At 47.3% G+C, this 23,206-nt stretch overlaps 1 protein-coding gene and 1 pseudogene across 3 annotated transcripts in view; both read right to left on the bottom strand.

Annotated features, from left to right (window-relative positions):
* LOC144174930 (adenosine deaminase-like) overlaps nucleotides 1–5,065 on the bottom strand; it is a 34,353-nt gene extending 29,288 nt beyond the window's left edge. For all 3 annotated transcript variants that reach the window (XM_077703919.1, XM_077703918.1, XM_077703917.1), the window contains exons 1-2: nucleotides 4,750–5,065; nucleotides 1,109–1,170 (exon numbers count right to left, since the gene is read on the bottom strand). In XM_077703919.1, coding sequence (XP_077560045.1) covers nucleotides 1,109–1,170; nucleotides 4,750–4,797 — 110 coding nt within the window. In that variant the 5' untranslated portion in view covers nucleotides 4,798–5,065. The remainder of the gene's footprint in view (nucleotides 1–1,108; nucleotides 1,171–4,749) is intronic.
* Nucleotides 5,066–20,306: 15,241 nt separating this feature from the next.
* On the bottom strand, nucleotides 20,307–22,946 carry LOC144173343 (very long chain fatty acid elongase 7 pseudogene; annotated as a pseudogene).
* Between the last annotated feature and the right edge of the window lie 260 nt (nucleotides 22,947–23,206).

The following is a 23,206-nucleotide window of genomic DNA, read 5'->3' as shown; positions in this document are numbered from 1 at the left end:
AAGCGGCAAAAAGGCATCCGAGATATCTTAACTTCAGATGGCATTTAACCAAAATGGCGGTGAGACAAGTTGGCCTATGACAAAATCTCGTGACAAATGGGGTTGAGATGAGTGGGCTCATCCGCACAAGCCTTCCCTATGGGGAGCCTATCGAGGAACTCTACCATAACCCATCACTTGGCTAGTCCCTGAGCATACTCCCTATAACTGACCAATGACAGTTACCTGCCTGTTGACCCAATTAGACAGAACTTTCACAGGTATCAGAAAATATTGAGCATCTACAAAACCTTAGGAATAAGATTTACCACATTGTTGCTTAACTTTTTTCGTATTAATAAAGAACCTAGCACTTTCAGACCATTAAGAGGGAACACTGGTCTTGAGGAGCGAAAGTTGGCCAACAAATCAATTTTCTGAATTAATTTTATTTGCAGTCTACAGGTCTCTGAGAATGTACCTACAAAATTTCATAGCTGTACAATAAGTATTTACAGAGCTTTCACGGTTTGAAATCACGTAATAGACCATTTCTGCCTATGTTTCCAAACTTCGTGCCTTGTTTTCTCAGAACCAATTTTTTTTCCCCCGAGCTCAACTGTCGGGTGAAATATCTTGGGATGTACAGGTCAGATCTGCATCGTTCTTGCATTTGAAAAGCTATGAACTGAACAGTGCAACAAAACAACAAGAAAATAGAATTTCGTTTTGCTCGCACAAGATTTTATACCGTGCATTTTTTGAAAACATTGGTAATTCATGACCTGACATTTAATAAGTGTACAGTGTTTTCAGAAACAATGCTAAAATTACTTCTGTGGTATAGTTGCACTCGCTGGTCCTTTCAGAGCACAAATGGATAAAAAGTATAGCATTTCGTGGGTAGATAATGAAAAAATTGCCAGAAACAGAATGGCATAACATGTTCCACAACTCTGATTTTACCCCACATAGATATGAAAACTGACTGCATAGTTATGCTCACAATGCTAAAATACACTTCATGTGTAAATCTCATTCACCCAAGTTAAAAAATAACAAAAATATCATCAAGATCAGTGTCCCCCCCTTAATCACAAATAAAAGAATGAACGTTCAGCATACGTACTGCGCAAGTTCCCATATTGTCTCAAACCGTATGGAGCCATCCAAATGCAAGTGCAGCTCGACCTAGGAGAGATAGTAATGAGAAATAAAGGTGTGCCACAGTTTCCTGTCTTTCATTTCAACAATACATTTGTAGCAAAGCGCAGGGCTTAACCCGGCCCTTCCAAAATGACCTAGTGTACTTTAGTATACAGCGGATCCAAACACACTGCCACACTTGTGTCAGCAGAAAATGCAAAGCCATGGCTTCAAGGGAGACAAACAGTTTTTGTATTTATAAAGAAATCATCGCGAATTTCGCACCTTTCCACAAGTGGTCAGGATGGCACGGCCATGGCTCCTCCTCCATCACCTCCCCCATGCACACTTACAAATGCATCAATGTGCAATTGGAAATTTGTAGAGCAGGCATATAGAACAAAACTTACCTACTTATTTTTAAAAAATGCAGGAAGCTCACACTAATGCGCAACACTTGAAGGTAGCGAAGCTGTACGCAACCTTCACGACCATCACACAATGGTTTAAGTCATTGACTGCAGCCGATTTGCTTCTTCTTCGCTGCTGCAACGACCCTTACTCCATCTTTGTTCCCGCACCCACGAGTACGCTATGATGTGTCTTTATCGTTCCGAGAAAGTTTTGCCACGATATAGCGAACGTTAGAGTTTTTTCCGTGGCCAGTGCTGGCCAATAATCTCCCTAAGTGGGTATGCTTTGCTTGACGAACACGTGCTCAAGACACGTGTGCACAAGTGCTCGGCATTGTCTTGGTATTTTCAACTGTGGACACCATACGCAAACCATTTGCTTAACAGCTTCGCTTTTAAAAAAGTGAGTAGGAACGTTCTTCAACTATGGGTCGTAGAATCGGCGGCAATCTTGAAAACCTGTTCATGGTTATGATGGTGCCTAGTGGCTTCCCTGGCTCAATTCCAGGCCCGTACATATGCCAAGGTTAATCGTCTTGGTTTACAGTTTGCCCTGTTTCTTTTCTTCTTGTAACTTGTTACCAACACATTACTATCACTGGAGTATTTCTGTTGCAGTAAGGATGCATATTTCCTTCCCACAACTTTATTCGTGATATCGATTGCATCACGCACGCTTGCAGGTGCAGTTTCAGAGCCACGCAAAGGGTACGATTGCTCTTCTCTAGCAAATAAATATACCGACTTATTACATTACGTCGGATGTTTGAATTGGATAAAGTGCTGTTGCTTAATATAATTGGTGTTTGATTCATAATGCACTAGGAAAAGTCAGAGGTGACCTCTTTGAAAGAAACTATCCATTTCAGATGGTGGGGAGAGAGAGAGAGAGAGAGAGAGAGAGAGAGAGAGAGAGAGAGAGAGAGAGAGAGAGAAATAACTATGTTTGGCCAGTTATTTGTAAATAGGACTAAAAAACACGTTTCTAGAACCACAGAATCATCATCATGATCATCGATTGCCACGTGAGAGAAGATAATAGAGAGTTTTAGCATAGTGGTTAGCGTCCGGTAATGCTACAGTGGCGGGTACCGGGATTCGAATGGGCACTTGCGGATTCGTTCTGGTAGGGTGGATAAGTCCCGCAGGCCGGCTCTCGCCATGCCCGCGCGTTAGTTCCACCGAGGGGTGACCTCCCCATCCTCCCCGCGTGCGCATGTGCAGTCGGGTCCCAGTGTAACCCGCCGCTGCAGCGTGAGCCTCCACTAGCCGCTATGCTAAAACTCTCTAATATGAGAGGTCTGATTGCCAGCGCCAGCCGGGAGCCCAGGCAGCAGTGCTTTATATTCGAAACGGCGCTTGTTGCTGCAAATAAGGCTTCGCTGGCAGCTGGCTGGATGGGGTCTGGGAATCCAGAGTTAGCGGGCACACCGGCAACTTGAGCAACTAAAAGCATTTCTCATTCCGTCGGTACAAAATCATAAACTTCGAAGCCGGCCTCCTCGGCTAGAGAAACGTTGCCGTAGTCGGCCAAGCCACGCCGCTGCCTCTGGTGCCTTGCTCCTAGTTTGTAACGCAACAGCTACATCACGAAAAAATGAAAGGGAATCGGGTGAGAGAAATGCCAACTTTGCTTATTTCTCTGCAAATAATACATCATTGCTCGTCGAACAAAAGCCAAGAGAGCTACGAAATGTATGATCCTCCAGTTAAAACTAAATTTAATTCAGCCTTTAGTGTCCCTACTCGCCGCGGTGGCTCAGTGGCTAAGCCGTTGCGCTGCTGAGCACAAGGATGCGGGTTCGATTCCCGGCTGTGGCGGCCACTTTTCTGATGGGGGCAAAAAGCGAAAACGCCCATGTGTACGAGATTTTGGCGCATGTTAAAGATCCCCAGGTGGTCAAAATTCAACCGGAGCCCTCCACTACAGCACACCTCATCACCTGAGTTGTTTCGGCGCGTTAAACCCTACAATCAATCAACTTTAGTATCCCTTTAACATAAAACTTTGCCCTTCTGTCAGTGTGTTTTGTCAGAGACCTAGCGTGTCTGCTCACTGCTTTCGTCCACCAGTACTAAGACCCCCTCTTCTGCATTCCGCCGATTCCTATCCCTTGTCTGTTCGGTCCTCTGCATAGCACGCTTAACCAAGGAGGAGACTCAATTTTACGAGGAGGTGCAACAAGAACGCAGTTTTACTACCCCAGGTATTCGACTGGGCGCCGCAATGTGGCGCTATGTTCGCAAGCAATTCTTGTCTACATCACTCTATAGTCTGAAACGATCTGCTGGATACTAGCCGTAGACAGCAAAAAATAGGTTTGAGTGTGGGAAGGCGCCTTGGCAGCAGTTCGCAGAGGGCGCCGAGTGAGGTAACGCCGGCCCTGATCCCTTCTCGTTAGTTTTGTTTCTGTTAACTTGTGCTCGATTTAAAAATCTTGCTTTGCTGGTTTGCGTTACTTGCAAACTGCAAGGGAAACAGGTGCACCCCAGGTGAAAATATGTTTTTCTAGCTGTATTATTGAACCAGAAATTTCTTCTGGCTAGAAGTATTCTAGCTAGAAATAGGCAGAATTTCTAGCTAGGAATTCAGTTTCTAGTTGGATTGAGATTTCCTTCCAGTTTGCATTTATCAGTCCAGCTAGAAGAAAAAAAAAAACCCGCAAGCTGGAAATAATCGTCTCTAGCTAGACGAAGAATTTTTCTAGTCAGAAAGGAAGCCGGAAATTATTATTTCATGCTAGAAATGTTCTTCTAATTTTCAGGGGGACAACAGTCAGCGCAGCCGGAAATGTCGCAATGAGAAGGGCATAAAATGACATCGCCGTACAAAGATATCGCCAGAAAGGCGCGCCAAGCGCACAAAAACAAACGCAAGCAGTGATCTCGAAACTCAACCACGGTCATAAACGACACCAAAGTGTGTCCACACTACGACCACAATGTGGACGACCACAGCGTAGGGACCAGTACAAACAACACACGTGCTTCCAGCTAACAAAATTGTACACATGCTTGCACGGAGTAAGTAAAATGCGCATCTATCAAGTCTTCCGCGCAGCCACCATCTCAAACTTCCCGCCGCAAAGCTCGATGTGAAGCGCCGGAGACGGTCCTCGTGACACTGGCCCCGAACAACTGCGAAAGCCCCTCCCAGCCGGAACCGCGTTTTGGCAATCGCTGAGGAGCCGTCACAAAGAATGCCACTTACCCTTGAACGAGGAGTCTTGCGAGGATCGAAATGTTTTAGAAAGCTCATCTTCGCGATGCCTACGCAAGGCAGCTTACGTTGCTTGTAACTGTCAGGACGTGCGTCGAGCAGTCAAACGAAACGCCCGCAGCGGTCTCCCTGGGCAGGTTGCTTTAGTTTTGGGCCGCAGCAAATGACGACGTTTGTTTAAATACCGTTCTGCATCGCGCAAACAAACATGTAGCGTGGGTGCTCCGTGCTGCGAAGCGTTTCGAAATACGCTCTCTGGGCAAGGGGCGGGAAAAGATCTGCACACGGCACTGGGCACTGGCTTGTTTCCTCTCCTTTCCGCCGATTGTGTTCGCCTGGTATGCCAGTTGGGGCACGCTGGAGAGAACTGGCTTATCGAATCTCTTCTCTCTGCTCTTTCCGACGCGGTGCCCTCTCTTGAACCCCGCCGATGGCGGCAGTGTTGGACGCGTTGCAGGGCGCTCCGCAAAAATTGTTAAAACGCAATTGTTACACGATGTGTAACTCAATTGAAAGCTGGGGAAGTTGGTGACACGTCCTGGAAGAAAGCGCGAATAGGACCACTACGTAGAAAAGAACACATGGGACGACGCGCTCGTCCCGCGTGTTCTATTCTACGTAGTCGTCTATTTCGCGCTGTTATTGCGACGGTGACCACCAGTTTATGTCACCGCAGTTGTGTCAACTCGACGGTGGCGGCTTCCGCGGGGGGGCGAAGGGGCTGTTCAGGCACTGCAAAATAGTTGTAGCACCCTCGGCAGAGGGTTCACTCTGGTCCGCTTCTGTGTTAGCAAGGCAAGGTTGTAACAAGCGTTACAAAAATGCTGTATTGACTAAACAAACACCTTATCAAGCAAAGTTACTCAATGATTGTTAAATTGTTAACTGACCTTACCTTACTAAATGAAAAAATAAGGACTCGAGCGAAAGTGTGAGATGAGGCTCTTTATCAAAGGGGGCACGATAACCTACTTTCTTTTTCATGTAAGATGTGAAAGAAAAATCAGAGCCATATCAATTACCTTTGGATATTGAGCTGAACAAATCACACTCGACCCCTCTCTAGATAAGCCTTATCTTTAGTTGGCAAGAGCGGATGCTTGAGTATTTCTCATGTTCTTTGCTGATACTTTTTTTTTTCCTTGCTTCCCTTTGCAAAGAGAGAGGAACAAATCTGCAGAAATTCAGAGAATTGTCTACAAATGCGTAGCATTAGATTGTGAGTTCTTGTCGAGAGCGTGTTCTGTACAGCAAATTTTCTGGTCTTTCAAAATGCTGTCTGGCCAATTATCTCCAATTACGTTATTATAACGATTAAAGGTGTTACTTCCGCCAAATCCGCATTTTTGTGGAAATGCGGGGCGCGTTGCAAGCACGTACGGTTCTCCTTTCTCGGTATTTTTTTTTTATATTTTTGTTATTTCTAGATTTTTTAAAATTCTGGCCGGCCAATTATGTCCATTGACGCTATTATAACGGTTAAAGATGTTACTTCCGCCAAATCTGCATTTTTGTGGAAATTCAGGGCGTTAAACGGTTCCCCATTCTTGCTTTTTCCATTTTCGTATTTTTCGGTTTTTCGAAGTTCTGGTAGACCAATTACCTTCATATAGGTTATTATAACGATTAAAAGTGTCTATGTATGTGTGTATTTATTGTTCTTTAGAAAGAGAGGAAGGTCCACCAGCAGGCGTAAATTGTCTCGCCTAGGGGCGGACACCGGAACGCCTGCTGGTGTAGGGGAGGCGGGATAGGGAGGAAAGAGTACATAGGAATAGGGGGTAGGGTAGAGGGCTTACATGAAGCATATATAACACATAGACAAGATTAACGAGGAACATATATACAACGTATATGTTTATATGTATCCGTACTTTGCTCAATTGTTTAACTCCTTTTTTTTTTTTTTTTGAAGGGGGGGAGGGTTCAATTCCAAATCTGCATTTTTGCGGAAATGCAGGGCGTTACACGGTTCTGGTTGCGGGGGTACTCGGCAAAGAATGCCACGCATTAATAACTTTGTTCTGAACTACAACTACCATCTTCGTGGTCGACGTTGTCAATCCAAGGGCCGCATTCTGTAAAACGTGTAAAACGACGGCCGTTGTTTTATATTTGACGGCGGTTGTGGCACGAGAAGTGGATGGTGTTTTTGGGTGGGAGCCCTTTACAGCCACAAAAACAGCTTCCGCGCAACCTGGCCGTGCAGCGCGGGTTTGTTTTCGCTCCCACAAACGTTGCAGGCCGTTGTTTACTCGTCTGTACGGTATTCTGTTCCAGATCCCCGCTGGTATGGACGGCCGTCATCGCCCTTTCCATAGCTGCGGGTTGGGGAAAGAGCTGGTCAGAAGGCACTCCCACTTCTCACAAAGGGGGGTGGGTAGTCTGGGTTTCTTTACATTCCAAGACTTATCGGTCAATGACACAGCTATTCACTATAGTTCATACCACAAGCTAGCTGCAGCACTGTGGAGGCTACATTGTTATCAATAGTGCGCCCACTGAGGGCGCCTAACTCGCAGTGAAGGGGGTCCTGAAAGGACATTCCCTTCTCCCGCTCGGCAAGTGGCACCGCAAGGCCCCGACGCCTTTTTGTCGCTTCCTTCGCGGTGAGTTAGGCGCCCTGAGGGGGACAACAATGTATCCTCCACAGTGCTACAGCTAGCTTATGGTATGAACTATAGTGATGATTGGTTCGGAGAAAGGGTAGCTTTTTATTCTGCCCAAGCTTATTTCTGAAGGTCCCTCGCATGTCTAACAAGTGGCTCTGGCACTTTCAGACACTTTCCAGCAGTTTCGGTGTCGTTCTTGCGTTGAGAAATTCATTTTTGGCGCTACAACGAAGTTACCCAACTTCAAGCCGATTTCCCAAGGCGCCTCCGTCCGTCGCCCGCTACTGTTCCTCGAAAAATGCATGCCGCTCGTGATTCCACTTCGCCCACGCCTTACTTCTGCGATAACAGCTTCAGCTGAAAGTCGAAAGACAACACCAAGTGGTCGGATATATCAGAGTGTTTCCAATCGGCCTTCAATACCGCCAGCTGTTCACCGGCCAGTTTAGTTTCCGTACGAGGGTATTTCCGGAGGTCTAGTGTCGCTCCTTAGTAGAACTGTCTGTTCCGACAAAGTCTTCAACAGGCTTGATAGTGGTTAGGGTTTGGCTGTGAAGGGTAGAGATTAGCATAAATGACGTGGAGTCGTCCGAATATTGCATGTCTGATGATGAACTTTTGTATTTTCATTGCCTGATTGGTGACCGGAGCGATGACTGTGGCCAAGACCCGGAATAAACCATGTTTTAGTAAGTAAAGATTGGTACACTACAATATACCCCGAATATAATGTTTCCGCCCGTATACAGAAAGTCTGGGAAAAGGCTGGTGTTCTCTGGGGCGAGACACTTGTCACTGGTGTGAAATGAGAGATTTTGCAAAGGCGCAATAGTGAACGAATGATTCGTGTTGTACGACAACCAGTATTTCCACAAGCCGTCCGTACAACAGGAACAGATTCGATTCCTGGTCACGGAGGCGACTTTTCTGATGGAGGCGAAAAGCAAAAACGCCCGAGCGTCGAAATTTCTGCACATGTTATTGTTAAAGATCCCCAGGTGGTCAAAATTAATCTGGAGTCCTCCACTACATCATCATCATCACCAGCCTATCTACGCCCACTGCAGGGCAAAGGCCTCTCCAATTAATCTCCAATTACCCTGGTACTGTGCTAACTGCGACCAATTTATCCCCGCAAACTTCTTGATCTCATCTGCCCATCTAACTTTCGGCCGCCCCATGCAACGCTTGCCTTCTCTAGGGATCCACTCTGTTACCCTTAAAGACCAACGGTTATCTTGCCTTCGCATTACATGCCCTGCCCACGTCCATTTCTTCTTAATTTCTACTAATATGTCCTTAACACGCGTCTGTTCCCTGACCCCCTCCGCTGTCTTCTTGTCCCTTAATGTTACACCTATCATCTTTCGCTCCATTGCCCGCTGAGTCGTTCTCAGTTTAAGTTGAACCCTCTTAGTGAGCCTCCAAGCTTCTGCCCCGTAGGTGAGTACCGGTAAGATGCAGCTGTCATACACTTTATTCTTCAGGGATAATGGTAGGCTGCCATTCATTATCTGAGAATGTCTGCCGTATGCACTCCACCCCATTCTTATCCTCCTAATTATCTCTGCCTCATGGTTGGGATCCGGGGTCACAACTTGGCCTAAGAAGATATATTCGCTTACCACTTCCACTGCCTCGCCACCTATCTCAAACCGCTGTGCTGTCCCGAGGTTATTGATCATTACTTTGGTTTTCTGCGTATTAATTTTCAGGCCCACGGTTCTACTCTGTTTGTCCAGTGCGGAAAGCACGCTTTGCAATTCGCCCCCCCCCCCCCTCCCGAGTTACTTAGCAAGGCAATGTCATCAGCAAATCTGAGGTTACTGAGGTATTCTGCATTAACCCTTACTTCCACCTGTTCCCAATCCAACGTTCTGAATACTTCTTGTAAACATGCTGGGAATAACATTGGATAGATTGTGTCTCCTTGTCTGACGCCCTTCCTTATAGGTATATTATAATACTGCTCTCCTTGTGGAGGATGATGGTAGCTGTAAACCAATTGTAGATATACTCTAGTACTCCTACATAATGCTCGTCTACCCCCTGGTTCCGTAATGCCTGAATGACTGCTGAGGTTTCGACCTAGTCAAAGGCTTTCTCATACTCTATGAAGGCTATATATAAGGGTTCAGTATACTCAGCACACTTCTCTATCCCCTGATTGATCGTACCATATTCACACGATCAATCAGGTCCTCCACTGCGGTGCTCCTCATATCCCTGGTGTAGCCTCCGCGCGTTACACTTAGAACAGGGTTGTGAGGACATGTGCAGAGAGAGCTGGTTTTAAAAAATTCTGCATTCTTCGAGAATATTTCGGTAGGCAAGCCGAATTGTAGTACGTTTTTAAGTAGCTTCATTAGGACGATAGCTTCATTAGGACACCGGCGTTACAGCGTTGTTCCTAAGTAGGCAGGTACCTGACACCGATGATCTCTCCTTCGCCCACATTCATATATACGGCTTTGTGAGCCTTTGTATCTGCACATGCCTGTCACGTCTTTTTTATGCGCCTTGCTTTTCGAAGGTATCTCAGTGGAGGTGCGGCCGGTTTAGGAATGGAGGTGCGGATAAGGCCTATTTCAATTTTGGTGCAGATGTTTGTAACACCTCGCCACAACAGTATACACAATGACCGCATACCAAAAGATATGTCAGCAGCTGCCTAGTGTGTAGAATCGTGTTTTAGGACCGCGCCCAGTTTTTTTACGTTGGCGCAATTCTTGGGCCTCTTGCTTCAACCAAGGAGCTCGTAAATGTGTAAGCGACCGTTTCGCCGACTTAGTCAACAGGGCGAGACGTTTGTCTAGGTCATAACAATACGCCCTTTGGCGTTATATACTTCGCGATATAGGCCCTACTTTTCGCATTTTTTACGTGCAGAGCACTTTATGGGCTCGCCTTGCCGTCGTATAGCTCGCTAACGGTCGATGTCATGCGACTGCCGGAACCAGGCGGCGCAGCGAGATATTGGACCCAAGTAGAGCCTGGTGTGCCGTCGTCAGGGGGTCACGCTAAGGCTTCAAGACCACGCGGTTTAAATAGTCATAACTGTTCAAACCTCGTGAACTGCTGGCGCTGTCATACATCTCCCCGTTGTCTAGCGCAAAGAAAACTGCAGGTACATTTCAGGCATATAACCGGCAGCCTCCGCGTTCATTTAGTAGGAACGCTCGTTGGGTTGCTTTTACGATAGTAGACACGAAAAAAAGTGGCCGCGCAAGAAAAAAACGGCGCGTTCGAAATGACGAACAAAGGCTCCAGCCGCGCAAGAAAGAAATTACGCGTTCGAAATGACGCAAAACAGCTCCAGCTTACGAAATTAATGCAAGCACAAAAAGAACAGAACTCCCGCTGGCGCAGTTTCAGGCAAGGGGAGCAGCGAGCACTGCGAAAACGGGAAATTTGAATTGCATATTTATCAAGAGAGGAGTGAGAGTGAGACAGGGCGGCGAAGAACGTGATTGGTGGTAGCAGTGAGTGGATAACGGCGCCACCACCCATTACTGCGAATCACCGCTCTGCACTCCGGACAGCTTTCCCATTGAGTGTGTCAGCTTGGTCGTGGCTCATATTGAATCGAAGCCTCCTTCCTGCACTGCACACGTAAATGTGTTACCTGGTTATTTCGCGCATGAAAAACCTGAGATACGTGCTATGCTTTCTCTGCGTACGCGCCTTTTCTTTGTGTCCCGCTTTTGTCTTTGTGTGAGTTAACATTTCGTCAGTTCTATAACTATAGCCCTCGCGGGTGCCTTAAGTTTACGGGAAACCAAAAGCTGGAGCTGATAGAAGAATAACCGGGACATCTAACACCACCAAATTACGTGGTAACCGTGTCGGCAGCTGGTGCGTTTGTAAAAACCACAAACAAAATCTGAAGTCATATATACTGCCCTAACTATTTAAATAAACCACGTGGGAACGTTCTTTAAAATTACACCTAACCAAATGGTAAGCTTGTTCGCCTATTTTCACGTCGCCTTTAGGATCATTCCCATCGTCGTCCTGAGCTAGAAGCAGCCATTAAATGGGTAGCAGCGGATTACTGTGCCGCAGCAGTAGGTATAGTTACAAGCAACGTAGTGGCCTGTCAAACAAATGAAAAAGGGACACTGAAGTGATTTGTAAACAATGCGGGATTACGAGCGCAAACTGTAGTCCGGAGCCCCTGGGCCCTGTTTCGACCACTCTGTGCGCGTTTACGCGAATTTATTTAGTAGAAAAATCAATTCGAAAATGCTGTCCTCCTCTCTTTACGCTCGCCCATTTTCTGTGGCGTTTTCGTGTGACGTCAGCAGGAGAGGAGCTGACAATTGGATGCGCTACTGCATGGCTCGCCGACCTTCCGCGACCGAGTCAGTCGGCCCACCGTTTAGTCCGCCGGCCGCCGGCGGGTCGTCGCAATTCGTTCGATCAGTTGAAACTAAGCCCCAACACGTTTGGGAATGGAAGAATGCGCCTTTCTTTACTTCGTTATTGTACACTGTATCTAGCTCCAAGTCAAGGTCGCTTCACACAAGCGCTGCACAAGCGCACATGCGACGCTTCGCTGACTGGTACGCCAGTAGGAAAATATAAGGCCTCTTGAAGGGGGAGAAGAGTGCGCGAAGTCAATATAGGTACTAAGGAAATAAAATCAACTGATATTTTTACCGTACAGCGTAAAACTAGGGTGCGGGAAGCACTTTTTTGCGCTGGGCGAACAAGCACAGCGGTCAGGTGCACGACTACGCATCTGCGAACGCTTTCCCGTCTACGAAATGCAATTGCTAGACGTGAGCTATTGTGGAAACTCGGGAGACGCTTACTGCACGAGCGCAATAGAACAAATAGTCACATAAGCTGCTTGAAATACTAAAACTAAATAAAAGTGTAAACTGGTTATACATTATATACCTAATATTTTCCATTGCCTACAGCGGCCCCCTGTGGCCTAGTCGTCTGGTGCGCTAGGTATGTCATCGCTAGTGTTTTGCCAGTCACAAGTTCCAATCGCCGTGGGTACGTGCTTTTTTTTTTTATGAGTCAACTTTTTCGTTTTTCGCCGATGTTTTCTATACTGAGTTCACCTTTTTTTGGGCCGCAACGTTCATTGCTCCACGAACTAGTCAACAGAACTCGCGCAGGCTGGCACTGCCGCGCTAGCGAGTTCTCGTTGGCGTGCTGTTGCCATAAGCACCGACTGCTTGCGGGCAGTGGGCACAGGCCAGAATCAACAGACCCTTGGCCTGGTGCGAACACGCTTTTTACGATACAGGCGTGAGCGAGGCAAGTTCCAAATATGGGGTGAAATCACATGCATTTGAGCGTCTGCATGGACGCGGAGGGCGTTCATGCACTGCGTAGGCCTCAGATAGTGAATGCTACGATTCCAAGCAGTCCTGGGAGGCTTATCTTATGCATGTTACAGCCGACAACATGGCAGAAGCGCGGTACTACGATATCTGGGATATTGAGAATGCCTATCCAACGACGCCATCGAATGTCAAACATGTTGTTTTACAGACCGAAACCGAAACTTGTTTGATTGCTAACCTTGGGCATCGTCCAATCACGGCGCCCCCTCCTCCTAACGTCACAGCTTAGTTTGTGCGGCCGCCGCAAACCGCGCATGGTAGTTTTTCTTCTTTCGCGCTTTGTAAAATAATTACCGATTTGTCAACCGGATAAACGATGAAAAGTGTGCTAATTTGAGCCAGTCTACACAGTGCAAGCAAAAACGGGAGCTTGACAAATTCACTTCAGTGTCCCTTTAACACTGTACGCACGCTCCGAAACAGAGCAGCAGAGTGGGAATAAAACTCTAGCTACAGTGCTTTCACAGTGATAACACTTGCTTCGATTTATATATGCCACAGCCGATTAATATTCTTCAAGAATTTGGCGTGAATGGGTACCTTACTGGGGAACAAGAAAGAGACAGAGACCCGTAGTATTCGTTTTTTGTCTAAAACCCTACTTGAGTACGGGTTGCAGTGTTATCCCTGCGCCTTAAGCAACGGTCCTTACCCTTGGAGCAGGTTCCGCAACAGAAGGAAATTGTGGCGAAGGGTAGCAGCGCTATTGTTTGAAATGGCAGAAATTTACACCCCATTGTTCCTATAAGACTGCGTGTGCCTTCTTCGGAAATATCTGTATACGCAAGTGGTATTGGGAATGTTCTTTCCAAATAGTGAGTGTGCGCGGATGTATTTCATTTCGCGCACGCGCGCGTGTGTGTGTGGGTGTGTGTGTGGGTGTTTGTGCGTGTGTGTGTGCATGCATGCTATAGCATGCTCGTGTGAGCACGCGCACTCATTGTTTTTTTGTTGCCACCTTACAATAAAGTTTATTGTAAAAGCAACAAAGTTCATTGCCGGTCTGTTGTCATCTTACTTTCGATTTTTGCAGTTGGCTTGTTTATATATTCTGATACATCTATCGCCTTACATTGCGGGAGTTCAGGACCATACAGTTTGAGTATGTCATTGTTATTTCAGCGATATCATGGCGTAAGAAATGATGCGACAGCTTCTTTAAACGAGATCGTTGAGGTGTGGCGACAGCTGTTGGCGAGCATTGTCAACCGTCTCCTCTTCATCGTACCTCAAGCGCACCAAGGTAGCGCCACAAACTGCAGATCGTTTGGACGATGTCGGCCGATTGGACGAAGTGAGCGCGTAAAGGTCATGTGCCAAGAAGTTTTACTCTGTCTTTCCACAATAGCCTAACCTATCATATTTAGTACTGCTCTGTTAATGTACGAAATAAAGGGTTAGACCTCAAATACACGTGCCGGTGTCATATTAATGACTGGAAAAATCCGCTCGTACGGTCCCTGCGAAAAATTAGTCTCAGGCGTAAACTGCATTGAAGATTATCGCGTTATGTGCTGCACACGTTCCATCTGAACACCGTTTGCGCCGCTGATACATACGCTCTTGAGGGGCAGGATTTTATCGTGGGGTGTCACCTATCAGTGGCTAGCTAGTGCGCTGCTACTTGATGACGACTGATGATTATTGTTAATGGTATCTCCTTGCGTGAGATTGCGGGGAGATTGCGTGTCATCTCACCGAAGAATATAATAAATCTATGTCGTACTCTTGCTTTAATTGTAGCGCTGTTCTAAAATAAATTTTGTCTGTTAGAAATGGTACCTGCCCAATGCAATATTTTCCTCTTCGCTCTTCTTCCACCGACATTGTAATCTTCTAGTCACATCAATAGCCTTGAAGTTTACTCCCTACCCGCCGCGGTGGCTCAGTGAGTGGCTAAGGCGTTGCGCTGCTGAGCACGAAGTCGCGGGTTCGATTCCCGGCCGCGGCGACCGCTTTTCTGATGGAGGCGAAAAGCAAAAAACGCCCGTGTGTACGACATTTCGGCGCCCGATAAAGATCCCCAGGTGGTCAAAATTAATCCGGAGCCCTCCACTACGGCGCGCCTCATCGCCTGCGTTGAGTCGGCGCGTTAAACCCTTCAATCAATCAATCAATCAATCAATCAATCAATCAATCAATCAATCAATCAATCAATCAATCAATCAATCAATCAATCAATCAATCAATCAATCAAGTTTATTCCCTCTTTGCTACCCTTAAAGGGAAACTAAAGGCTGAACGAGATTTTGTTTTAACTGAAAGATCATACGTTTCGTAGCACTCTGAGCTTTTGTTTGACGGGCAACGATGCGTTATTTCCGGAGAAATCCTCAAAGAAAACTTGCACTTCTCTCCAGCTTCCCTTCCATTTTGCCGTGACGCTATAAACATCGCGTCACAAAAAAAATGAGCGGGGCACCGGTGTGGTCAGGCAACAGTAGCTTTTACGTCACCAGTCCATGGCCGACCACCGAGAACGTATCTTTGACCGAGGAAGCTGGCTTTCACTTTTATTATTTGTCACCGACCGAACGAGAAATGCTTTTCACCGCTCCAGCAGCCGTTGTTGTCCGCCTACACCGGACTCCAGGACTTCACGCCGGCCGTGAGCGAAGCAGCGACAAGCTCGTTGCAAATATCGCGCAGGAGCGGCTGCCCGGCACCCGCTCAAGTGGCAGCCTTCATCTCAGCTCGTCAGGCGATCACGACTATCTCATATTGTCGACTCTCACGCGACGCGCCAACGTTTGTCGCACGTAACGTTTCGGCCGGTCCCTCGGCCGAAACGTTAACCCTTTTCTTTTTTCGACGTGTGTCTTTCTTTTCTTTCTTTTTGTGCTACGACTTGCCGGTGTCCAAGAAATATTTTCCTGCAATATATATATATATATATATATATATATATATATATATATATATATATATATATATATATATATATATATATATATAGCGTATGAATGAAGTACGATGGGGCCGGTAAAAAATATACAGTGAAAGAGAAGACTAATGGGTAACGAACGAAAATGTATTAACGTTTCGGCTTCGGAGAAGCCTTCGTCAGAATCAAGGCTTTTCTGACGAAGGCTTCTCCGAAGCCGAAACGTTAATACATTTTCGTTCGTTACCCATTAGTCTTCTCTTTCACTGTATATATATATATATATATATATATAGTGTGTGTGTGTGTGTCTATGTATGTATGTATGTATACAGTCAAACCCGTTTACAGCGAACTGCAATATGCACCGCGATTTGTTCGATATATCCAATAGTTCGATATAGCCGAACCCGCCTATAACGAGCTCATTGTAACGAGTTCGCATTGCGCGGTAGCCCTCCCCCCTCCTCAACTCCACCATCCCCTCATGAAGAAACGAACACAGTAAAGTAGCCATTAACCATACCGAAAATAATCCATTTATTGCAATTAATAAAGCTTCTTTCCGCCTTAACTGCCTACTTTGCAAACAAAAGCGGTGATTTTTGTTTTCACTTTCATTTTGTCGGCTACTACTAGCATAGGATTCTCTACACGAAACATTGTTTGTAGCAGTACGTGTCTGCGTACTCCAAAATCGAAGATGCATTGGCGGAGCACATCGACTGCGGAAAGCGCTTCACTTTAAGCATCGGACGGCTTTCACTCGCGACATCATCGGCAATGTTGGGGAGCTCTTCCCACAGTTCACCGATGCTGCTGTCTTGGTCCGGACTCGCTGACTGGGCCGGTTCCGTAGTAAGTCCCACGCGTCGGAAATAGTTATACGGAAAGTGTCGGCCGTCCCGTCGCTCCGTGCAAGGTGCAATGTCCCAGTCGCGGCTATTGCTCCGTGGTCGCGGCCAATCCACATCTCAATCGCCGCTCCGAGACCATGCTTTTCGGTGGCCGTTCCAGGCGCGCGGAGTTCGATCTATCGGATGTGAACTTCGTTATAAGGAATATGTTTCCCGTGTATTTCCGTAACTGAATTTTTTGTTCGATATATAGCATAATTCGCTCTATCCGGGTTCGTTATAGCCGGGTTTGACTGTAATTTATTGAACTGCATTGACCAATCGGATATTACGGCGAGTTAGGTGTTCCGCCAGGTTGGACGTTCAAACAGCAAAAGTAACAGCGTTGCTATAACATCGGGGTAGCAACGGCACGAGCAGCGCAGGAAGAAAGAAAAGAAAGAGAAAGTATGATTGCAAATTACCTTCCGCCCATGACGCTTAAAAAAACCTGATAGGTGACTATGCAACGAAATAGGATCAATACTTTTTCAGATACTGCACTCGACTGTGGCTGGCTTTTCTTCAATATTTTGAGAAAGAATAACCTTGCCGTTTTGTCGCAGAGCCGACCCACCTCGAAGAAGCGTACACCGGTCCCGTCCTGTGCCTCCATAAAGCACCCCACTTCTGCCGCAGTGGTTGTAACCCTTTGAATGGACAAATAAAGACGCACTAAAAAAACGAACTCAGTCATTTAAAAACATAAACTAAAATCAACCCCCTCCGTCTAACGACGACTATGGTCTCTCGTTGTGCATTCTTTGGTTGGTCAATCCCACACTGCGATTATGTGCTGCTACTCTGTAAGTACTCACCACTTTTCTAGAATACCCACAGATAATCTCGGCTGTGCACTCCGTAGGTCTAACATTTGGGTTCGGGGTGTGCGGCGCGAATCGCTACCTGCTGCTTGGCGTTCGCTTCGACCATATCGAAACGGAGCAGTCGGATCTACGCCATCTACATAGCGGGAGGGACCCGGGTACGATTCCGGCCACTGGAAGCTTTTTGTAGCGTAAGCTACACTGGCCGAGGTTGAGCAGTTTCGCGTGGACCTTGAAGGGCCGTGCGCTGCGCAAGCGCGAGGAGCATTGGATTGGATTGGATTGATTTTGGATTGGATTGGATTAAATTGGATTGTATTTGATTTGAAATCCAATCTGATTGGAGTACGGGTGTGTAGAGAATTGGGTCTGCACATTCACCGGTCTGCGCATTCCAGAGGAGTGATGTCATAGCCGCGGCAGACGCACTGGCGCCGGCGCGGGCCCAGCTGTGCACCTCCGTTGCGCAGTAGCCAAGTCTGACGCTGCGCCGGAGCCGCTTGGTGGCCGTTTCGCGTGGCTCCTGGAGAGCCGTTCTGCGCATGCGCGAGGAGCCCTGACTGGACTGGACTGGACTGGACTGGACTGGACTGGATTGCTGAACCTTAGCTCACGCAACGTATATCCTGGCATAGCCGAGCTAAGCCACTGCTAATTTTTGTCTTTCGCTTCACCCACGATCATTCATCATCATCGTCAGAGAAAGTTGGCTTTCCTGCAGGGCGTATTGGCGTACAATGACATCAGTGGAAACGCTAAAGCTTAGCTTTAAAGTGCATCATCTCCCGTTTAGGTTTGAATGGCATCCTGCGCCATCATTTTTTAAACAGGGGGAAAGGGAATGGGGATGGCCACTTACAGGGTGAGCCCCGGCAGCTATAGGGAAAGCCGGAAGTCAGTGAATCCGGTAATGGAATGGGTACTTAGTTATCGGCTGATCAAGAACTTGTACCTGTAGGAACTTATGCCAAAGGGCATACTGTCGCAATTAAAAAAAAAATGAGATCGTTCAGCGACGCCACCACCAAGAAAAGCACTCACCGGCGACGCCAGACCTTCAAACCTCCAGGACTTTCCGAACAACGAGGCACTGATGCGCGACCAGCCTGTTTACTCGCTCTAGCCACACTTTCTGGCTTTCTCACTCTCCTGGTTGTTTATTACCTTGTTTGCTTTCTTATTAGTTCACTCATTCGTTCGCTTTCCTGTTTGTCGTTCTCTTGATGACTTAAAGCAAGCGTGCGTGCTGGCAATTTCATTTCAGTAACTGAAAGGGAAGCTTCAAGCTAGCGTAGCAGCGGAGACGCTTTCGCCAAGCATCCCCCTTTTTTGTGTGAATTGAAGCTGCTGTTTCTGGTTTTGAGCCGTAACGAGGTGCAAAGATGTTTTTGGTTGAACTTTTTCGAAGAGATTTGGTGCTTATTGCGTCATAGATGGTCTCCCAATCGAACACATTACGAGATGTCAGTGTTCGGCTCTCCGCGATTGATGGCTGACTAGGAGCAAATCCAGAGGCGTTCGTAGACACACTTGCGTTCAGGACACAAAGTGTTTGGGAGGGAGCAGGTCAGCATGACGTTCAGCGTGTTTATTTGGTGCAATCGACCGACAATAAGCCAGCGTTTGTACAATACTTCAATACGTTGCGGCAAGCTCACCGACACAAAATCACGAAGGAACGAACGTACAAGTATGCTAATTGCACCTGTGACGCAGATACGCACAAGCTCTTGTCGACGACAATATTTTCAGCGCGCCTAATGAGCTAACGATTTATTCACTCACACACATATCATGTCAATAAGAAAACACCTGCCTGCTATCTCTCTTATTCACAAATATTACAAATATGTACAACATATTTAGGCAAAACAGCGCTGCTTTATGCAAGCAGTATGGACTCTATAGGTGTACCCCTTTAGAGTACCACTCGGACAAATTAGGCCACACCATGCCATGACCACTTAATAAAATAACATCTGGATGCCCTCTCTTACTCACAAACCTTACAAATATGTACAACAAATTTACGCAATAAAGTGATGCTACATACCGCCACAATGGCCAGCTTAGCGACATCTCAGGGCTGACAAGGAAGATACGGCGTCTTCTTGAAAAGTTGCTGGCCCGCTAACTTTAAACTCTGACTGTCCTGATGTTTCAGAACAGCGCCAACTACTGTTCTGCTGTCAAGCAATGTTGTCTTTATTAGTTTTTAAGCTCGAAGTACCAGAACCTATAATTAGCTGGGTGACAGCAGAGGCTCAGTGTAAGCTGTGCGTGTAACACCCCTGCCACACGGGCGTTTGAACTAAACTTTTAGTAAAAAAATCGCCAAAATTTCAAATGTATCACATTTGAAATTTCGAAGGCCTATTCTTTCGCACGTAGTTCGAGTGTCATTTCAAACGACCGTCCAGCAGGAGCCAAAATGGTAGCCTAGAACGAGGAAAATGGCATACGCTGAAAAGGGAATGATGACGAAACATTGAAGAATTGAAAAAAAAAAGGAGCGTTAAAAATCCTTGAGGTGATAACAAAAAAATTCCCCGCATTTCCCCGAGGGGAAGAATGTGAAAGTGCGAATGCACGAGTTGAATTTGCGCGGTTCGGTAATGTTCGCGAAAGAGAGATCACACACACACACACACAACTACAAAGAAAGAAAGATGCATTTATTCACAGACACCTATTTGTGTTGTCGTTGTACTTGATTGCTAGAGCGGATCTCAGCTTTGAAATTTCGTGTCAGTACTCCTTTAAGCGGGTGCATTAGCCCTTCTCACGCCCGATGCTTGGCCAATCCCCTACGTGGGTATGTGCCATGTCAGCGGCCAGGCAGCGCGCGCCCATCTCCCCCCGTTGCCAAGGAAGACGAGGAGCGCGCGCACCCGCAGCTGTTGCTATGCGAACGGCGGCGGACGCTTCAGGCTCGCTTAAGAAGTGCATTCGCACTTAAAAATAGCGCATCCAGGGGCTCTGACACCGCTCTAAGGTAGGGTAGGGTCTCCGCATGCTCAAGTTTAACAAAAAAATCATGTCGCTAATTTGTCAGCGAATTCCTTGAAGTTTCATGGATGTATACCTGTGAAATGATAAGTAAAACACGACACTGCGCGAACCGCCTGTATTAAACAAAATGCACCAATTCACCAGCTATGAATGAGTGTCAAGCAGGTCCTCCTCAAAAGCTTACGATTTTTCTTGTTTTAAATTTACACACGGAAAAACCGGAAAGTGCACTGCAAGTAAAACTACATAAACAGACAACAACACGCTCTAGTTTGTGAGCTCCCATCTGGGGGTGATAAATAACAAAACATCCCTTTTTTCGACACATAAAATTAATCGCGAACGTCACCGCCGTCATCACAAAACCCGACGAGCAAGATTTTTCTCTTTGCGAGTGTTTTAGACGCAAAGAAGGATTGTGGTAGAGCTCAACATCCAAAGATGAGCGACCACGTTTGAACACATCTATCATGTTTAAGTCGTGGGTGCAATATCGATTTGGCATGGATAATGTTCGCATTGCATAAAATGTACCGCACCCTTGTTGTTCGAGCTAAAGAAAAACTCCGTGTCGTGATAATAAATGACCGGTAAAAAGCGCAAAGATGGGTACATTTTCTGCTCCCGTGGAGTCTCGCCACTTCCGGTTCGAGAGCTTTCCTGGCCTCCCGTAGGCCTGAGGCTTCACGCGAGCGGGTGCTTGTTGTTTATCTGTTTCCACAGAAAAAAAAAAAAAAAAACGCTCATGCATCGCGCATTCAATGAATAACAACGATGACCCGCCGCGGTGGCTCAGTGGCTAAGGCGTTGCGCTGCTGAGCATGAGTTCGCGGGTTCGATTCCCGGCCGCGGCGGCCGCTTTTCTGATGGAGGCGGAAAGCAAAAACGTCTGTGTGTACGAGATTTTGTCGCACGTTAACGATACCCAGGTGGTCAAAATTAATCCGGAGCCCTCCACTACGGCGCGCCTCATCGCCTGCGTTGCGTCGGCGCGTTAAACCCTATAACAACGATGAACGTATACTAGGGGCTTCTCTGAAAGGTAAGCACTCTGTGACGAATAAACAACACGTACACGCGCGCGTAAAAGCTGTCGGCGTACGGGAGGCCAGGAGAGATCTCGAACCGGAAGTGGCAAGAGCAGACGACGTACACATGAACCTTTGCGCTTTTTACCGGTCACCTATTGGGTGAACATCGCTTGAGGGATGGCGCGTGAGGCTAATACGAAAACGGACACGGAAGAAGGGACGTACACTTTGTCGAGAAGACTTCTGTCATAAACCCCTTCTTGGCTTTCTTTCTTCTCACGGTTGGACTTTGTAAATGTTGTTTAATAGCTTCTTTTTATCGTCCAACTTCAAGAAAATATCATGATTTTTTATCCCTTGGCACACAGCTCCTTTTTTACACTTTCTTTTAAAGACATTTTAAACGTTGTTGATGATCAAATTAAAACATTTCACAGAATCAACATGGCGGCAGTACGTATGAAGGAATTGTTACGCGATAAACCCTGAGGGCTATCGCTTCCATTTTTATATTATCAGCTTCCCCGTGCTTTGTGCCACAACGGCGGCTTTACCGCGGGCAAACCTATGAAACGTGCCGCTTCTTGTAAGCGTTGAAGTAAAACGCGATGAACCAGACGAAAAACAGAATCGCCTGCGCGACCTGGAGCCACACAAAGAGAGGCACAAAGTTGCCCTTGACGAACACCATGCCCACTGCTTGCAAGAGGAGGACAACAAACTGGCCAATCTGCATCATGGTCAGGTACTCCTTCCACCACAGGAACCGCCTGAACCGCGGGCCAAGCGCCGCGATGAAGTAGTAGGTGTACATGAACACGTGCACCGCAGAGTTGAGGCAGGCCACCAACATGGCGTGCGACTGGGCGCCGTATGTAACGCACAGCCACAGGTTCCAGGACACTATGACGTGGTGGACCACGTGCAGAGCGCTGACCTGGTGGCTGTTCTTGCGGAGCACGAAGAACACCGTGTCCGAGAGTTCGCTCAGCTTGAACAAGTAGAACCACCAGGACAGGCGCACGATCTCGAGGCTGGCGGGGGACCCGCTCAAGTCGAGGTCTTGCAGAAAGCTGTAGCCCAGGTCCCAGTAGGCGAGCTTGGCGAAGCGGAACGTGAAGAAGGCGCTCAAGAAGGCGGTGACCAGGTTGTACACCAGGATGCAGGCCCTCAGGTCGAAGGCCTTGCGACCGGACATCCAGCGGGGTCCGGCCACGGCGACGAAGTAGAGGTACGTCGCCGTGATGGCGGCGATGGGCAGCGGACTGCCCGTGAGGGCCCAGCCCTCGACTCTGGCGTCGCGACGTGGATACCAGGAAGGGGAGCCCGCGTAGTCTGGAAAAAGGGCTTCCATGACGAAAGGCGGCCGTACGGCGTCGCGCACCGAAAGTGTTGCTGCCCTCACGGGAGTATGTCAGGCGCCTTTTGCAAATCACGCGTTTTGTAGCGGCAGCTGCTCACATAAGCTAAGGCGATCGGAAGCCGCTCCTCGCCGTCGTACCTGGAGGCCTTCGTTTAAAACGCGTCTGGTGGTCGCGAAAACAAAATACGGGTCACCATTTGTACGTTTATTGCATTTGAACGTGCGCGAGAGAGTATTGGCGCATGTGAAATGAGATGGCGTCACACCTGTTGGGCTGGTTTTGCCTTTCACTTTTTTATTTGTAAGCCCTGCCCGGTTGCTGTTATTCGAGCGGGGGGTTGCGAGATCGCTTTACAGATTACGACGTTGAGCCAAGATTGAATGCGTGTAGCAACCTGAATCAAGGCACCTCACAGTAGTATGCATTTGGAAGTTACTAAGAGACGGTCATAGCGGA

Source organism: Haemaphysalis longicornis, unplaced genomic scaffold (assembly GCF_048455015.1).
Source record: "Haemaphysalis longicornis isolate Haplotype H1 unplaced genomic scaffold, Haemaphysalis longicornis Haplotype H1 scaffold_3, whole genome shotgun sequence".
NCBI classification, from domain to species: domain Eukaryota; kingdom Metazoa; phylum Arthropoda; class Arachnida; order Ixodida; family Ixodidae; genus Haemaphysalis; species Haemaphysalis longicornis.
Note: the sequence above shows the minus strand (reverse complement) of the source record. Positions and strands in the feature narration are given on the sequence as shown.